Consider the following 19,083-nt stretch of genomic DNA (forward strand, 5'->3'; position numbering starts at 1 on the left):
TTATCAAGTCCATCTTTATAAAACTATCAGCCTTTATATTATTGCTAAGTTAAAAAAGCCTCCAGTTATGAAATTGATATTTACATAATACAGTTTTTGCACTAGATGCTTCTGGTAAAAGGAAGCAAATCATGACCTCTCTCACCAGCAGGATCAGTTCACTGTTTTCACAACTGAATGATATTTGCTCATAAAGTTAAAATGTGTGTGGGCTGCAAGAAATGAAGTTAGAGGTAAAGTTCTTTATTTCTTCTTTGCCTTTCTCTCTCACTCTCTCCTTTTCTTTCAGCTCCATTTATGATCAAGAAAATCTGTTACATAATTAGCTTCAGAATGTGTCTATATTAATTAGAGATTGTTTAACAAATGAATTATGCAATTTAATTTATCTAAAATCATTTATTTTCAGGAAAACCAAACATATCATTGAGTTTACATAGAAATACAATTTTCAACCAGATCTTCATAAAAACGCACTGGAGAAATAATGACCGATTATGTACTATTTAATCATGCCAGTAGCAGAGTTGATTACCATTAAAAATTGGTAAAGTAACATATCTTAAGTGTGCAAATACCATCTTAGTACTCTATTGTGTTACCATTGATAATAAATGGCCACTAAATATATACCCATTACATAAATCTTTTTAAAGTACAATAAAAATACAAATTCTATCTGTTAAAAAAAGCCACTTATAAGGCTTCTAAACATCCTCATACAAATTCCAAAATACTATCTGACAAACAAAATTATAAAGACTCTTCCTTATGAAACATATATTTCCCTCTAAGTAAGGTAGAACTTAGCAGATGAAAGAAACTAAACAAGAAGGCTCATATATACCATATAACATTATGGAAAAACACACAAATATATATTGCGTAAGCATATTTGATTTCTTTCCTAGTGAAAATGTACCTTTAACACTTGAAGAAAATTCCCATGAGTGAAAGATGAATCTATTTTTGAGGGCTACTCCTAACCTAAGTCACATTTTCATTAATTTAGTTTATTTATTTTATAATGTGATGAAACAAGTTAGAAATTTTGACCATACATTTTTATTTTACTGAGTACAAATTAGTCTGTCACATGTTTATCAAGAATGAAATGCAAGAGAATTTTACTGCTCATTTTCAAGACTAGACTGAGCAGCAGCTAGGTTTTTTTGAAAAACTGAGATTTTTGACTTTAACAAAACAAATACAAATTGACTTTACCAAATAATATTGATAATTCATACAGAACAGGTGGTGCAGATTTTAAAGTATCAAAATAATAGGGTATCAGAAAATAAACTTTGGTGAAAAATATCTTCATCAAAGAAGAAAATATGCGAAGGGTAGTTCTTATGCAGTGAGGAGAAATATATTTGGTAAAGTAAATATGGGTAATATCACTGAAACTATAGATAGCATGTATTCCAAATGATTTTTAGGGAATATCAAATCAGATGATGCTTTGCCATTATAGTAATGTAACTTATCTCATTTGAAATAAAATTTAAATTTTTTTTAATAAATAGCAAATTTTCATTTGTTCACTATCTTTATAAAACAAATTATGTATTTGGAGTATAACTGATCAAAACTAACATCACCTTGCATTTACTAATAAATACTCTAAATACATTTGGTTTATTATTGGAATTTATATCCTTATAATTTTACCTGCTAGGAATTAAGTGACCTTGTGGCATTATATTTAAAGTTTACCTTTTCCCAGTGATGTGAACAGTATTTATACATGAAATGATAACTGTCTAATGAATAGTAACATGTTTGTTAGTTTGAAAACAGAACATGTTTAGTTTGGCGTTGGTATATCTCTTCAGAATTTAAAAAGTTATCTATCATTAAGGTATGGCTTTTGGCAAATCATTAATAAACTAGAAATCTGGGAAAATGAATACAAAATCTCAAGATGCTAACTATATAGAACTCAGACACAAGGCAGATATTTGTATAATATGTCTTTCAATTATAATTCATCTACAATAGAAACAGAAAGGAACATAAAAGTATGATCTACTACTTTACAGGAAGTTGTTTTTAAAATAAAAATTACAGATCAATAGTGAGGGTGAGGAAATTTAACTGAAATAATTTTCAAAACATGAAAATATTCAAAAACATATTGGCACATGAATAATACCTGTCTTAAAGTAATAATAAATGACATGTGTATATAAACACATTTAACATGAGTCAGGATTTCTTGTTCTTGACATCAGCACCTGCTGTCTAATGGGTCGAGACAAAATACTGTGCCTTCAAGAGTTAGTCCCATTTTGAACCCCTCCTGTAAAAGAGAATAAAATCATTAATATCAGAAATGCTCACAGTAAAATAAAATAAAATAAAATCAGTGAATAGAAAAGACTATGAATTGAAGTTGAAATATTCATGCTTTGATCAACTAATAAATAAGTTCATATCAAATGTTGACTTATTGAATTTTTATATAGATGTATAGCACTGGCAGTTCTTTTAGACCCCATTAACATTTTAATGTTTTAGAGATATGTGAAGTTAGCATGCATGAGAGACAGAAGAAAATACATAAAATTAGGTAGTTCGAAGATAAAGGTTTCTTTTTCAGAAAAGTCTAGTTACTACATCATTCTACTGTAACTGAAATCTATTAGCTTTAAACATGATTAATTTAAATATTATTAAGATAAGCTTCAAAATGATGAGAGGCTCAAGATAGCCTGATGATTTTCACCTTTTCTTCCTGGTTAGCCCTGACCAGAACCTTGGCAAAATATTTCTTTTAAATGCAATGCCATATCCTCTGTGGAACACACAACTGCAGACTACTTTGCCATGGAGAAAGCTTTCCCTACTAGTCTTGCTGTTGCTTATAGTGGACTGGCTTCTTTGACTTCTACTCTCCTTTGCATATTTTAGAAGTTAAGTTGTCTTTGATTTATTGAGTGTAAGAAACACAATTGCTATGAAACTGTTTATCCCCCAAGATTTTGAGTTAAAAGTTAATGGTAAAGGAGTCTGTCCTTCTCCACTCCCATCTCTTTCTTGCTCTCTCTCTCTTTTTTTCTTTTTCTTTTTTTTGGCATAAGATAATTGAACTGTGGGCCATCTCCAGTGTTACCACCTCTTCCCATTCCTAACCTTTCTTGTAAATCTATACACATTGGCCTACAAAAAGATGAAAATCACAGACTCGCACTGATCAATGAAAGTGGAGGTTATATTGTAGGTCTCCTTTTAGATGCAAATGTGGTAGTGCTCCATACAAACTCTACCTTTTTTTTTCTTACTATCAGAACTGAAATGTTTCAGAAAGGTAATTTGTCATTTGGAATGGCCACATGACACATTATTGGCAAATAATATGTAGATAGCAGTGTATTTCTAAAGAAAACAAAATGTCTCTCAAAGGGAACCATTGGTTTTCATTCACCTCTGCTTTGGATGTTTTATTTAATTAGACTGACTATATCTACCTGTAGATTAACTAATTGTGTATCATTTTGCATACCCCAAATTACTATTATTTAGAATAAGTATGCAAATGTTCTTATATTTGTAAAACTCCAATATAAACATCATCATATAGAGGAGAAAAGTAGTTATTAAGCTGCACAATGTAATCATTGTGAAGGTTTTTAAAAATGTCTTTCCAGTACTTAGAAAGAATTTTTATTTAGTTGAGTAAATATAAGAGTACTTATCATTATTTTTAAAAAATCTGTTCTTATCACAAAATATATTTCGCCATATTTATTTATGTTTTTCAAACACCCAGCAAATACTTAGAAAAATAAATTTTTTAAACTGAAATACTGTAAATAAACTTTTCTTTAAATTATTTTATTAGGCTATCTGAAGCTCTGTGTATTATGTCATCTGGTAGATTATGAATGGCAGATATATGATACATCAATAGATAATGATAACTAGAAAGAGAGTTATGTGTGGAAATGTTTGATACCATACAGCACTTTTAAATTTTATCAGTTCATTCTGACAGTAAACTAGCGTCACTTCAATTACCCTGAAAATACTATTTGTCAATGTGTTATCAGACACAGAAAAGCAGAATAGAATAGAATAGCCATCAAAGTAAAATAGAGGTCAATTACCATTTTAATAATAACCTGTTAGTATGTCACTTACAATAATATCTATCTCCATATTCACTTTTTTTTGAGATGGAGTTTTGCTCTTGTTGCTCAGGGTGGAGTGCAATGGCACAATCTCAGCTCACTGCAACCTCTGTGTCCCCGGTTCAAGCGATTCTCCTGCCTCAGCCTCCCCGAGTAGCTGGAATTACAGGCATGCACCACCATACCTGGCTGATTTTTTTTATTTTTATTTTTAGAGATGGGGTTTCTCCATGTTGGTCAGGCTGGTGTCAAACTCACAACCTCAGGTGATTTGCTCGCCTCAGCATCCCAAAGAGCTGGGATTACAGGCATGAGTCACCACATCTGGCCTCTCCATATTGATTTTTTGAGCATCCTTACATATTATAAGGTTTCTTGATTTTCTTTCTTCCTAAGATAAAATTTCCCGCACATTTCCTGATCTTCTTCATAAGCCCCACTTTGCAAATCACAATTTAATAAACTCTGAATCATTCTATATTCCCTTAAGCTTCAAACCTCTTAATAAAAATGAGGCTTTATTCACTTATGCGATGATGGGAATTATCATAAGCTAATGTCACACAAAAGAATGATTAAATAATTAAAATATTCACCATATGCTTTTTACATGAAATAGTTTGAAGAATTTTCTTATTTTGAAATAGAAAAGCATATTAAGGAAAGAAAAGCCACTACATTTTAAAGTACGTCTTTTTTTTCTATCTATAGATGTTTAAAAATGATTTTAATAATAATGTCAATACCTATACATTTATGCCATATAACTTTCTTATATAAGTATTATATTACATATACATAGTTTTCTATCTTCCCCTTTTCATCTTTGCAGACCCTGATTATTTGAAATTCCCACAAAACTAATTTATTATGACTATATAAAATATTATTAATTTTTATGATGATTGCTTCCCAGCATTTTAAAATTATGAATAATGTTGACTAGGTATTTTTATTTATAGAGCTTGAACACATTTATAATTATTTGTTCCTCACAATAGATTACTTTAAAGTTTTGATATCAAATAAAAATAAAAGATTAATAACAAGTTACTGTTTAAAGAGATTGCTAGGCCAGAGTTACCTCTAAACTAACTCTGACCTGGCAATAATTTAGAGTGCTTATTTTATCACACTTTCACTTGTATTGTTTGATTATTAGTTTAAAAACATCTTCTAGATTAAAATGGCATTTACAGTTCTTTATTTGATTTGTACGTTTACTTTGATTAGACAGAACATGTCTACATATGTGTAAGCCACTTGTGATCTTCTTTTGCAAACTGGCACTTTTTAAATTTATCTGTTGATTCTTTAGTTTCCTAGTCATTTGTCTAATTGCTTTAATTATGTATATGTAATGTATTTATATATTTTTAGACAGCAAATTTTTTAAAAAACAGATACTATATGTCCATACTTATCTTTTCCTTATAAAATTTTCTTTCTAATTTAAAGTCTGATAAATATTCAATAGTACTGTAAATATTTTTAAATGTCTCCAGATTTTTTAGTTATTGCCATTCTAGCTGGCATGAGATGGTATCTCAATGTAGTTTTGATTTGCATTTCTCTAATAACCAGTGATGATGAACATTTTTTCATATGTTTGTTGCCTTCACATATGTCTTCTTTTGAAAAGTGTCTGTTCATATCCTTCATCCACTTTTGGATGCATTTGTTTGTTTTTTTCTTGTAAATCTGTTTCAGTTCTTTGTAGATTCTGGATATTAGCCCTTTGTCAGATGGGTAGATTGCATAAATTTTTTCCCATTCTGTTGGTTGCTGGTTCACTCTAATGGTTGTTTCTTTTGCTGTACAGAAGCTCTGAAGTTTAATTGGATCCTATTTGTCTATTTTGGCTTTTGTTGTCATTGCTTTTGGTGTTTTAGTCATGAAGTCCTTGCCTATGCCTACGTCCTGAATGGTTTTGCCTAGGTTTTCTGAGGCAACAGATGCTGGAGACGATGTGGAGAAGTGGGATCACTTTTACACTGTTGGTGGGAGTGTAAATTAGTTCAACTATTGTGTAAGACAGTGTGGTGATTTCTCAAGGATCTAGAAATAGAAATTTCATTTGACCCAGCAATCCCATTACTGGGTATATACCCAAAGAACTATAAATTGTTCTATTATAAAGACACATACACACGCATATTCATCGTGGCACTGTTTACAATAGCAAAGACCTGGAACCAACCCAAATGCCCATCAATGATAGATTGGACAAAGGAAATGTGGCACATATACACCATGGAATACTATGCAGCCATAAAAAACGATGAGTTTATGTCCTTTGTAGGGACATGGATGAACCTGGAAACCATCATTCTCAGCAAATTGACACAAGAACAGAAAATCAAACACTGCATGTTCTCACTCATAAGTGGGTGTTGAACAATGAGAACACTTGGACACAAAGAGGGGAGCATCGCACACTGTGGTCTGTTGGGGGGGCTACAGGAGGGATAGTGAGAGGGAAGGTGGGGAAGGGATAATGTGGGGAGAAATATCAGGTATAGGTGGTGGGGGGATGGTGGCAGCAAACCACCTTGCCATGAATGTACCTATGCAACAATCTTGCATGATCTGCGCATGTACCCTAGAATCTAAAGTACAATAATAAATAAATAAATAAATGTTGATTACTTCTGAAATTTATCTCGGCATTTGCTGTAAGTTTCAGCAGTACACTGATCTTCTCCCAGAGTATGAACATGTTGACTTAACACTATTTGTGCATGCTTCTTTCATCCTTTGCAACCTTGCCATGCTTATTTTTCAATGTATTAAATTATTATAGCTCACATGGTACACCGTGGGCTATCAATACTATTCCACTTTTTTTCCTGTTGGTGATATATACTGGAAAATTTAAATTATGTCAAACCGAATAACTATATTATTGATTTCGAATAAATGTTTAATCTTCTAACTGCTTATACTGAAATATGGCTTAACATTTCTGCATAAATGCTTACAAGCCTGAGATGTTTCTGTGATTTCAAACTTAATTCAATTCCCTTAAAAATAGCTTAGTTACAATCTCTGTAAATGAAAGATGAAAACTAAATGTCTCACTAGGCTTATTAACACAATAGGTATTCACAACCCATTGTACTATATTAAGTTTTTATGTGATATGCAAAGATAAATATAGTTGCTAAATTGTGTATTAGATTCATTAGGCTAGCAAGATTAATAATAAAAGCTATCATAGACTTTAGATGAAGAAAATATTATTTTACTTTAAAGTGACCTTGCAAGTAAATCTTGGACTAAAACAATCATGGCCAAGCATGGTGGCTCATGCCTGTAGTCCCAGCACTTTGGGAGGCCTAACTGGGTACACTGCTTGAGCCCAGCAGTTTGAGACCAGCCTGGACAACATGGTGAAACCCTGTTTTTAACAAAAAATGCAAAAATCAGCCATGTGTGATAGGTAGTGCACACTTGTAGTCCCAACTACTAGGGAGGCTGAGGAGGTAGAGGTTGCAGTGAGGCAAGATAATGCCACTGCTCTCCTGCCTGGGTAGGGTGATAGAGTAAGACTCTGCCTCAAGAAAAGAAAAAGAAAAAAATAAAGAAAGTAGACAATGCACTAGTGATTAAGTCATTGAAATATAATCATAAAATATGGTTTATGAAACCTCTTGAAACATAACTATCAGATTATCCTATAACCATATGAAGCTGTTGTTTGAATTTTTATAGAATAAAGTATGCAAATTTTAAAGTTTCAGCTTTAAAAGTTGTAAGTTATTTAAAAATATGGTAAAAATAATATACCAACCATCTCTGGCGCTACCCACATGAAAGCAGTAAAGAATTAAGAAAGACATTAAAAAAATATTAGAAACAGCAAAAGCAAAACCACCACAGTTTAACATTATTTGACTATCATATCACAAAATACAGTGTGTCTCAAACTTGGTTCCAACAAAATCTAGAGATAGAGGTGTATCTTTGAAACTCATTAATGTTTTTTTTTCCAATTTTAGGAAAATCTAAAAAAATTGTAGAAAAGTACTCTGTATGATCTGGGTAACCCTTGAGAATAAATACTACCACATCAATATTTGTCTTTATTACTACAAAAATATTAGTCCAAAGTAGTACATGTCCAATGGGTAAAAGAAATATAAAAGGAAAGGAATTTATTTCATATGAAATACAGCATTCTTGCTAAATTATCATGCACCATTTGAAAGTTTCATAGTATATGAAACATAGAAAAGAAGTAAGAAATCTGTTCCATCAGACAGAATACATGTTGGAATCAACAGAAATTTGATATGTTGGTTTTAGTTTCAAAAAATAAGACCATCCATCCTGTACTGGTTTTGTAATTTTGCTTTCATTTAATTTATAATTTATTGAGTCATAATTTTATAAAAACTAAAAGGACAAGTTGTTTATAACATTTTTGTCAAAATTTAAAAATTGTAAGTTAATACTAAGGATCTAAAATAATTTTTAATGTAAAAGGGAATTAAGAATGATTCAACTTGAGAAACACTGTTATAACAGAGTTTTTGAAAACCTGAAGGCAGATGTTAAGAAACTCAGCTTTTAAATTCAGGCATGTTACTATATCTAGAACAAAATGAACTCATGCACTACCTAGAAAATAAGATTGCTACACAGCTGGAGTCATAAATGAGTAAAAGCGCATTTAAATGAACTTTCTAAGAAGGATTGTAATTATCAGTGATAGACCAGAGTTCACCCATAATTGTTTTCTCAAGGAAGTGAGGCATAGAGAATGAAAGTATTAACCCGACTAATAAACAAAAATACCTCCTTGTCCTTACTTTAGTTTCTTCATTGTCTCTTCTCAATCAGCTTCATATAATTGATGTCTGTCTGGATTCTACCATATATAAACTTTTTGATGAAAAATAGGATATAATAACTTCACCAAAATATAAAGGGCAAATATAAAGGGAAGACTTTATTTTAGTGTTCATAAGACTATTTTTAAATAATGGTCCATAGTGCAAAGCTTTTAAAACTGATTTCTGCAAACTTCAGATCAATTTAGAACAAAAAAGTAAAAGGAAGAGAGAGAAATGAAAACCCAACTGGACCACATTCCTAAAGAAGTTGTCACTGGGTGTCTGCTTTTTAAATAAAAGCCCAAAAGTTATGAATTACAGCTACAATGCTTCTTTTCAGAGAGAATAATTTTAATCTTACAGAGATTTTCCCTGATCTTCTCATTTACAATTTTCAAATTCATAATTGTTAAAACTGAGATCAAATCTTATAAATCTAATTCAATAACTTTTAAACTCTGGATTTCAAAACAATGAACCATTAGAATCCATGCCACTTTGTATTAAAAAAAAAAAAAGATTCATCTTATTGCCATTGTAATTGAACCATTAAATAACCAACAACCTTATCCTTAGCATATGTAGGAGTATTTTGAGGACTAACTGTACATTATTATTTTTAAGTAATTATTTTAACTGAGTTTTTATAGTGAAAATAATTGAAGGAAACCATAGTTTTGGTACATAACATCCTCTTTGTCCCAGATCAAAATGAAATAAAACACTTATCAGCCAATCTATTAAAATAATCACCTGCATCTCATCTAATTTTGATTGAATATCTGGAGGGAAATCTGCTGCTCCACAGTTAAATGGGTCAAAAGGTTCTGCTCCAAACAGGTCCCGTTCTAAAAGGAAGGAAATAATTTAGCAAATGAAATAACAAGAAGTGAGCTGGAGTGATTTCAAAGGCAGGATTATATAAATGAATATTTACATAATCAAATGAGCCACTAATCCACACTTATACTGTATGTTGTGCTTTCCTGAGCTTAGACCAGTTAAACATTCGTAAGGAAGAAAAGATCCATTTTATATTAAAAAGTTTTGTTATAAAGAATTATTATCTAGAGAGGTTTCTGTGTTTTTAATGAAGATTTCTTAATATCAGATTCATCAAAGTGCTGCTAATTAATAAATTACAATACCTATATTTTACTGAAACAATTTAAATTTGTTAAAATTAATGCATTACTCATTGAGACTACCTTAATTCCATTGATTGATGCCTTGCAACACAATAGTAAAGCAATACGTAGGACTAAGTAGACTTACAGATAGCTCTGCTCAAAGTTCATGCACTGTTCTCTCTCCTTTTATCCAGAGAAAATTTTAAAGCACTTGCCTCATGTAGTATGTAATGACATCACCTTTCTAGATAGCCACTATGAGATAGTTTCTTTAAAAATGCCTCCTATCCCAGAAATACATTTCTTTTTTAAAAGCAGCAGGGATGCAGTATCAAAAAGCTTTCTGTACATATATTCTAAAATATGCATTGCTACTTTTAATCACTAAAGGAATATCAAAGTTAAAATTGATGTTTGTCATTGATAGATGACAAAATTGATATTTGTCATTGATAGATAAAATCTCATAAGATTGTCTCTTATGAGATTTTAAAATAAAATTCTTAAGAAATTCCTTGCCTCTGTATCAATTCAAATGTATCCTTAATTGGAAAAATATTAAATTATATATGAAAATTTGTATTTGTAACATAGTCATACCTTCATTTTGCAGAGAAATTTACATTCTCTGAATTCAATGCTATGTAAGAAATATTTATGCTACTTGATTTCTGCCATATCCTGTAAAATCGCTCTGTGATTCTCATTGTGAAGGAGCCTTACATTTCAAGTTTTCATGTTTGTTTTTTTTCCAGATTCTTGCTTTAACTAAGTTAATAAGTGTGAAATTCTTATAATCTCTTTGTACTTACAAGCATTGTATAAATAAGGGGGACATATAATTTATCATCCGATTACAGATACTTTCAAAAGTAAAAGGAGTATTTCCAATAGTTACACTGGGACAAAATCTATAAGCCAGGACTATCCTAATCAAATGGAAATTTATTGTTTCCTTATATATAACTGCGGAGTATTACAATTGCTATTTTTTATTTTCCTTAGTTTAGTGTTGCTCAGGCAATAAATCAAAATTTAGATTTCAGAGGATCTTTTCTTTGAGGGAATGTCCTGGTTTCCACTATACCATAAGCAGACTGAACAATGCTTTTCACATAGGAGATGTTTGTTTAAAAATGAGTTAATGAAAAGGAAGATTTGCTCAAAAGTTTCTGCTTCAAATAGGTCCCATTGTATAAGGAAGAAAAAATTTAGTAAATGAAATGACAAGAAGTGACTTGGAGTGACTCACTTATATAGATTATATAATCTGCATTTCTCTATATTTATTAAACTTTCATACTCAGGGATATGTAGATATTTAAACAGCTATCAAGGTGTTACTGCAGCATTCTTCTTACACTTCAGCAAAGAGAATAGCAGCATTTTATCCCTGCCCTAGAAATCTGTGGAACTTTGAACTTGAGAGAGATGATTTAGGATATCTGACAGAAGAAATTTCTAAGCAGCAAAGCATTCAAGATGTGACTGGACTTTTTCTAAAAGCATACAGTCATATGCATTCTCAAAGAGATAATTTGAAATTGGAACTTATGTTTAAAAGGGAAGCGGAGCATAAAAGTTTGGAAAATGTGCAGCTTGACTATGTGGTAGAAAAGAAACTCCATTTTCTGAGGAGAAATTCAAGCCTGCTGCATAAAGTTCCATAAGTAAAAAGAAGCTGAATGTTAATAGCCAAGAAAACGAGGAAAATGTCACCAGCGCATGTCAGACATCTGCGGCAGCCCCTCCCATCAAAGGCCCAGAGGACTGAGAGGAAAAAATGGTTTCATGGGCCAGGTCCAGGGCTCTGCTGCTCTGTGCAGCCTCAGGATGTGGTGCCCTGCATGCCAGCCACTCCAGCTCCAGCTGTGGCTAAAAGGGGCCAAGATATAGCTCAGGCCATTGCTTCAGAAGGAAAAACCCTAAGCCTTGGTTGTTTCCATGCAATGTTGGGCCTGGAGGGGCACAGAAGACAAGAGTTGAGTTTTAGGAGCCTCTGCCTAGATTTTAGAGGATGTATGGAAATGCCTGGATGATTGGGCAGAAATCTGTGGCAGGAGTTGAGCCCTCATGGAGAACCTCTACTAGGACAATGCAAAGGAAATATATGGGGTTGGAGCCCCCACACAGAGTCCCCACTGGGGCACTGCCTAGTGGAGCTGTGAGAAGAGGTCCACTGTCTTCCAGACCTCACAGTGGTAGATCCACCAATAGCTTACACTCTGTGCCTAGCACTCAATGCCAGCCTATAAAAGCAGCCAAGGGGGCTGTATCCTGCAGACTCACAGGGGTGGAGCTACCCGAGGCCTTGGGTCCCATCCCTTGCATTAGCATGCCCTGGATGTGACACATGGAGTAAAAGGAGATAATTTTGGAGCTTTAAGATTTAATGATTGCTCCACTGGGTTTCAAACTTGCATAGGGACTGTGGCTCCTTTGTTTTACCAATTTCTGTCATTTGTAATGGGAACATGTACCCAATGCTTATACCCTCATTGTATTTTGCAAGTAACTAACTTGTCTTTTATTTTATAGGCTCATAGGTGAAAGAGACTTGCCTTGTCTCAGATAAAACCTTGGACTTGGACTTTTGGGTTAATGCTGGAATAAGTTAAGACTTTGAGAGATTGTTGCAAAGGCATGATTGGTTTTAAAATGTGAAAAGGACATGAGATTTGGGAGGGGCAAGAAGTGGAATAATATGGTTTGGGTCTGTGTCTTCATCCAAATCCAATCTCAAATTGTAATCCACACTTATCAAGGGAGGGACTAGGTGGGAGGTGATTGGATCATGCTGGAAATTTCCCCCTTGCTGTTCTCATGATAGAGAGGGAGTTCTGATGAGATCTGATGGTTTAAAGTTGGCAGTTTCCCCTGAATGTACTGTCTTTTCTGCTGCCACATAAGATGTGCCTTGCTTCTCCTTTATTTTCTGCCATGACAATGAGTTTCCTAAAGCCTCTATCCATGCAGAACTGTGAGTCAATTAAATCTCTTTCACTTATAAATTACCTAGTTTCAGATTGTATCTTTACAGGTGTGTGAAAACAGACTAATACACTAGTCTTATTACTTTGTATTCACAAATTAGTCCTCTAACATGTATTGAATACCTAACACGAGCAATGTATTTTAAATTCCATGGAGGAAACAAATATAATATGGGCCCTGCCATGTATTAAAGTCTTAAGCTAAAACTTCTAGTTATATTCACAATGACTTAATGTAAACTAGACAGTATGCTATCAAGCAGAATGTGTAAAACCCTCCTTTCTTCAGTTTCCTTTTAGACATAGTGACTGATTCATGACCATTGAGATTTATTCTTTCAGTTTCTGTCACAGGGCACAGATGGATATATATTATAGTCAAGATATTGAAAATGAGCATCTGTTAGATGTTTTCTAATTCATCAGATAGAGACTTTAATGCTCATTCAAGATATATAAAAGATAAAACAGAAAAGCAATGAATTTATAGCATTTTAGATAGGAAAAAACCCTTACAAAAGGTTAATATGCTCATGAAATTCATATAATTTATATAATTTTTTCAACTAAAAAAGTTCATAAACCCTATGATGACAAAAATATTTTAACCAGCTCTATTAAACATGTCAAAATTAATATAATATAATAAAATAATATAGTTATTTTTAATAAAGTAAAAAATTAAAATATAATCCCAAAACAGTGATATATAATTAATATTTTATATTATTATGTAATACAGCAAAATATTGTTCACAGAATAGGTAAAAGTTGCAAATAGAGATGTCTTAATAGTATAGTCTGAATTATAAAGTAAATTATAATTAAGGAAATTTATACATATAGAAAAATAATACTTTAATAATTAAAATTGTAAGTGAGGTTAAGATACATAATTTCCCACAAAGTCTTAATTATGCATTTTAAATGTATAATTTTAAATGTACAAAAATATAACAAGGAACATTGATTTGTTGAGAAAGCTTACTAATCTCAGAAGATCTGCTAGGCACTGGAGGTGGCTGTGTGCCATTGCGAGTAGGTATCGAAGACTGGTGGGATGTTGGAGAAAATGGAATCATATCAAAGATGTCAGTGGAGGGCGACTTAGGTGCCATACTGCCTACCTGCAATGAAAATAATATGAATTAGGGTAGTATTTCATATAGGCACATTGTAATGCTAAATATTTCATATGCATATGTAACATATATAAACAAATTCAGTTGAATCATAAGAGTTTGCCATTTTGTAGAACAAAAATAGTTAAGTATTGGCAATTTCATGTGGTTCTATTAATTATGATAAATGCTCATTAAGAAGAAAGCAATAGAAAATTTCTGCAAAAATGGTAACAATATTATTCCAGATAGATATAAAAGATACAGTGAATGTTTTGGATACATAGAAGTGCTTGCTACTTGTAACTGAGACTTAGATATATTAGAAACTATTCACATAAAAATATGATTTCAGTAAGATATTCTGCATAAGATTACATTTAAACAGGAATAATTAGACATAAGTGACTCGCCTTCTTAAATACAAGCATTCAAATGCAATTGATATTTTTTGCATTCTCAAAAGTGGGATTTATTTTAGTTTGTATTTATAACTAAACTGATAGTCATTGCAGTACATTTTATTCTTGAAAGATTTCATCAAGTTTTCTGTAATAAATAGCTATCTTATAAACTAAATTAATAATCACCTATGTACTGCCCAAATCACTGAGTTTTCTGACAACAGTGTGGGTCAGAACTGAACACATATAGGGACAGATAAATAAAAATCTCATGAAGTTGTAGCCAAGAAGTAATATAAAAATTAGACATTCATCACTTTATCAAACAGGGGACAATAGGTATATATGTATAATCGCCTTTGAAAACCATCTGATTGGATCAGGGATTAAAAAAGAGAGAATTTCCATTTTGAGGAAAATAGTGATGAAAAATTTGCTTTTCCTGTGAGAATGTGAACAAAGATTGCTTAGAGTGGTTCATATTAAAATTAGATTTCTCAGAATATGTTTACTTTTCTGATTCACAGGTGATGCAGGTGATGAAAAATGAGGCTTATGTGTATAGAGAGTGATGGATTTAGTACTCAGCTAAAATAATTGTTAGTATATTATTTTCCATGCAGGAAAATTGCTGTCATCCCCGTTTCTATAACAATTTGTTTATTGTATCCCCTTACCTCTTTCCTCTTACTCAGCAATACCATTCCCTTAATTATCCCATTCCTGTATCCCCTCTCACTTCTATATCTCTGCTCTTTTTCAGGATACAAAAATTCTAAAATCTTGGTTGTCATTAAAAGCAAAACAAACCAACCAAAAATTTACTTACTCTGTCCCTCTTTAATCTTCCAGCCTCTCATCTCTTTCCTTTTCCTTCAAGGCTAAGCTCTTTGAAAGAGATACTACACGTTCTGTCCTAATATTTACTTCATCCAATCTTTAACTCTCAGCAATCTAGATTTTGCTCTTTTTGCACTGAACTCTACCGAAATTGCTTTTACCAATGATCTAATTTCCCAATTACAATATCTGATAGATCCTTTGTAAATTTCTATACTATCACCACCCTATACTTGGTGGTGATAGTGTAGAAATTTACAAAGGATTTCTACACTTTCTGGTATCAGGTAAACAAATCAAACAAAAATGGCACATAAAGTCTCCAGATCACATCATGTTGATTCAAGATACATCTAAATTTTTGATAACTTTGTAAATAGCACATTTTGGCAGAGTTTAAACAAAATAAGTGGGATAATAAAAAGTTATCTGCTTAGCAAATTACATGAGGTCTTGGGATGCTGCTCTCACTGACTGGCTTGGGAAAGCCACATTTAGAAGGTGGTGGTATTAACATTCCAAGTGATAGTCTTGAATCAGGCAAGTTGACAGGAGTGACAGAGACGGAAGAAATATTGAGACAGGGAGATGAATCACCACTACTACGCCAGAAAGAGGATGAGCATCTCTGAAACCCATGTTGCTCATGACCAGACATTTTGTGCAGCAGCTGTAAAGGAATGACAGAAAGAGAAATATCCTAAGAGAACAGAAGGCAAGGAGGAAGGGAAAAAGGATACATGAAACTTACTTGTAAAATAGTGTTTTGTTAAGATGGTAAGATCATTTCACAGTAACTTTACTAAAATTAAAACATAGAGTTATTTTCCTATGTCATAGTCCTTAGATTGTGGATTGCTTAATTTGATCTTTTTTTACTGAAATATTACATTTTTAGATATTTTAAATAGAATATTGCATTAATCAGGACCCAAGAGGAAGAGAATGGAGAGAAAATGAAGAAAGCCTAAAGATTTATTTTGGAGAGGGCTTCTATAATGAAATGGGAAAAGGAAAGTAAAGAGAGAACAGTCACAGAACTAGGAGAAAACTCTTGTAAATAAAGTTATGGCTTTGTAAATTTTCAAAAGGGGTTACAACATACATTTTACATTTAATTCTCAAAACATTCTTAGAAGTTATCAGTATTAGTAATATTATGTCTTTAATTATAATAAACACATGGGAATTAAGGTTCCCAGGTTTTTGGTGATTGCTTTTTTTTTTTTTTTAGGCGGAGTCTCACTCTGTCACATAGGCTGGAGTGCAGCGGCGCAATCTCGGCTCACTGCAACCCTTGCCTCCCAGGTTCAAGTGATTCTCCTGCCTCAGCCTCCCAAGCAGCTGTGATTACAGGCACATGCCACCACACCTGGCTAATTTTTGTATTTTTAGTAGATACAAGGTTTCACCATGTTGATCAGGCTGGTCTCAAACACCTGACCTTGTGATCCACCCGCCTCAGCCTCCCAAGGTGCTGAGATTACAGGCGTGAGCCACCGCACCCGGCCGGTGACATTCTTATATGAAATAAAAAGCAAATTCAAAATTCAAAACAGTCTGACTCTAGTCATCATGTCCTTTCTTTAGTCATGAGAAGCTCCAATTGTAGACTTTTGGGGGATGAGAAGACGTGATTGTCAAGCATCTCACATGAATCAGAGTGATAATAATAAGCAAGCAATGTACTGGGTTTGAACATCAGTAGTTGCATGACTTTCAGGGGCTATTTCCATTACAGCATGGAAAGCTATTGTTAAGAGCTGGGCTGGAGAGAGCAGAGCTGCCAGATGTCACAGTGGCCAATTAAACAGCAAGCCAAAATGGAAGTAATAATTAAGCCTTTATTCATTTACTGCTATTGTATAATCAAGAGACCACAGAGAAGGTGCCTGTTCCATCAATGCTCCATTTTCCTCACAGAATGGCACTGAGCAAGGGTCAGAAGTATCACTGCAGAAGTGAAGCACTGTCTCATTACTTAGGAACTTCTGAACAAAAGGTTCCTAAGGGTTTTTTTCTGACAAGAGTCAGTGGGAGGGAAAAGGAAATGGCTAGCAGTAGAAAAGTACTGAATACTCAGTCATAGTTGAGAAAAGTGGTCTCCAAGTCCCTCAAATAAGGCGGTCCCAGAAAAGGCACCTAAGGTCCCCGTAAAAGGAGGCCCCTGAATGAAGTTGCCTGGGCTATCAATGCAGATATGCACAAGAGCATGGCTGGCCAGAGGGCCTGAGTACTGCATTCAGTTCCTCCAAACTGCACCAAATACAGTGTGACCGGCACACCTTTCTCCCACCAAATACAATGTGATGAGGTTTGCCAGGCAAAGCCTTTGTAACGGCCTATGCTCAGGCCAGAAAGATTGTACTTTGATTCTGGCCGGGAGCCACATTCCTTAGCTGCAAATCACATTTCAGAGATCTTTCACCACTAAAGATGAATGGCACTTTAAAAATTCAGGCAGCCAAGAAATTTCTGATTTTTGATAAACTTTATTGTAAAAGGTAGTAAGTAAAATTAGAATTGGAAGGACCAACATGTCTGAGGTATGTCTTAAAGCTAGGAGGCCCCTCTTCACATATTTCTGGAAGCAGAAGGAAAAATAAAGCCATGTAAAGTGAGAGATTAAGTTGAGGGAAGGGTTCAGTGTGGAAGCAAAATTTCTGATAGTCTGAATTATATAACTAATCACTCTATTAATATGCATATATAGATATGTAATTTTTGATTTCTTTATTGTTCTCCATTGTAATAAACCTCCAGCTATCTGGAGAGATGTGTATGTATGCTATTTTTTAAATCTATTTTTGTTCAATATAACTTACTGTATAATTCTGTCCTGGTGGTCACATTTTTAATTATAGATTAAACTTGTAAGCTCCTTGTAGGAAAATTTTTGGTTTTTGTTCTCAAATACTCTACATAACATATTAGTGTCTATGAATATTTATTGTCTAATTTATACTAGAGCATCTTTTTACTTAAACTGTTAATTGATAAGGCTGTCTGTACTAAGTAGAGATAATATAGTAAGTGGCAGTTGTCCTTGGTATTATCTGAATTAAAACATAAATGGTAATACCCTATATATTTTACAACATATATTGGCCAAAATTCTTTACTAGGTACCTGAAAACAAACTGAAGGTCAAAATAACCATACTTGAAAGTGCTCTGTTATTTTTATCATGGTGTCTGCAGTATGTATTCTCATAGTTTGCCTTCCTCTGGGGAGGTAAATTTACAGAATGTATATGATACAAAAATAATCAAGTATTTATATACTACAATTAAGAGGGTATTTTTTTCAATTTCAAAATGGTAAATCAGGGATATTTAATAATGTCAACAGTTTTGGTAGCTAGAGTTTAAGACTCCAAAACTATCCCTCACAGGTCTTCTTTGGGTCATCAGTAATTTAGCATTTTTTGTTTAGATCACATGGGTCTTTAAAATACAGAATTAGTTGTTCCCAACACAAAGAAAAGATAAATGTTTGAGGTGATGGATATTGCAATTGTCCTCATGATCATTATACTTTGTATGCAGGTATCAAAATACCATCTTTATCCACAAACATATACAACTAATATGTATCAATAAAATTTTTAAAATTAAAAAT

The 19,083-nt window shown here is 32.9% G+C and overlaps 1 protein-coding gene across 31 annotated transcripts in view; it reads right to left on the minus strand.

The window, feature by feature from the left end:
* Positions 1-379: 379 nt before the first annotated feature.
* GULP1 (GULP PTB domain containing engulfment adaptor 1) overlaps positions 380-19,083 on the minus strand; it is a 287,119-nt gene continuing 268,415 nt past the window's right edge. For 18 of the 31 annotated variants that reach the window (XM_032292686.1, XM_032292676.1, XM_032292677.1 and 15 more), the window contains 4 exons: positions 15,908-16,132; positions 14,086-14,224; positions 9,728-9,822; positions 380-2,305 (listed from right to left, as the gene is read on the minus strand). In XM_032292686.1, the coding sequence (XP_032148577.1) occupies positions 2,234-2,305; positions 9,728-9,822; positions 14,086-14,224; positions 15,908-16,132 (531 nt within the window). In that variant the 3' untranslated portion in view covers positions 380-2,233. Of the gene's footprint in view, positions 2,306-7,929; positions 7,941-9,569; positions 9,823-14,085; positions 14,225-15,907; positions 16,133-19,083 lie in introns of those variants that run through there. The other 13 variants (XM_032292700.1, XM_032292706.1, XM_032292699.1 and 10 more) reach the window with 4 other exon arrangements.

This window comes from Sapajus apella, unplaced genomic scaffold, assembly GCF_009761245.1.
Source record: "Sapajus apella isolate SASKATOON/1434 unplaced genomic scaffold, GSC_monkey_1.0 scaffold28, whole genome shotgun sequence".
NCBI classification, from domain to species: domain Eukaryota; kingdom Metazoa; phylum Chordata; class Mammalia; order Primates; family Cebidae; genus Sapajus; species Sapajus apella.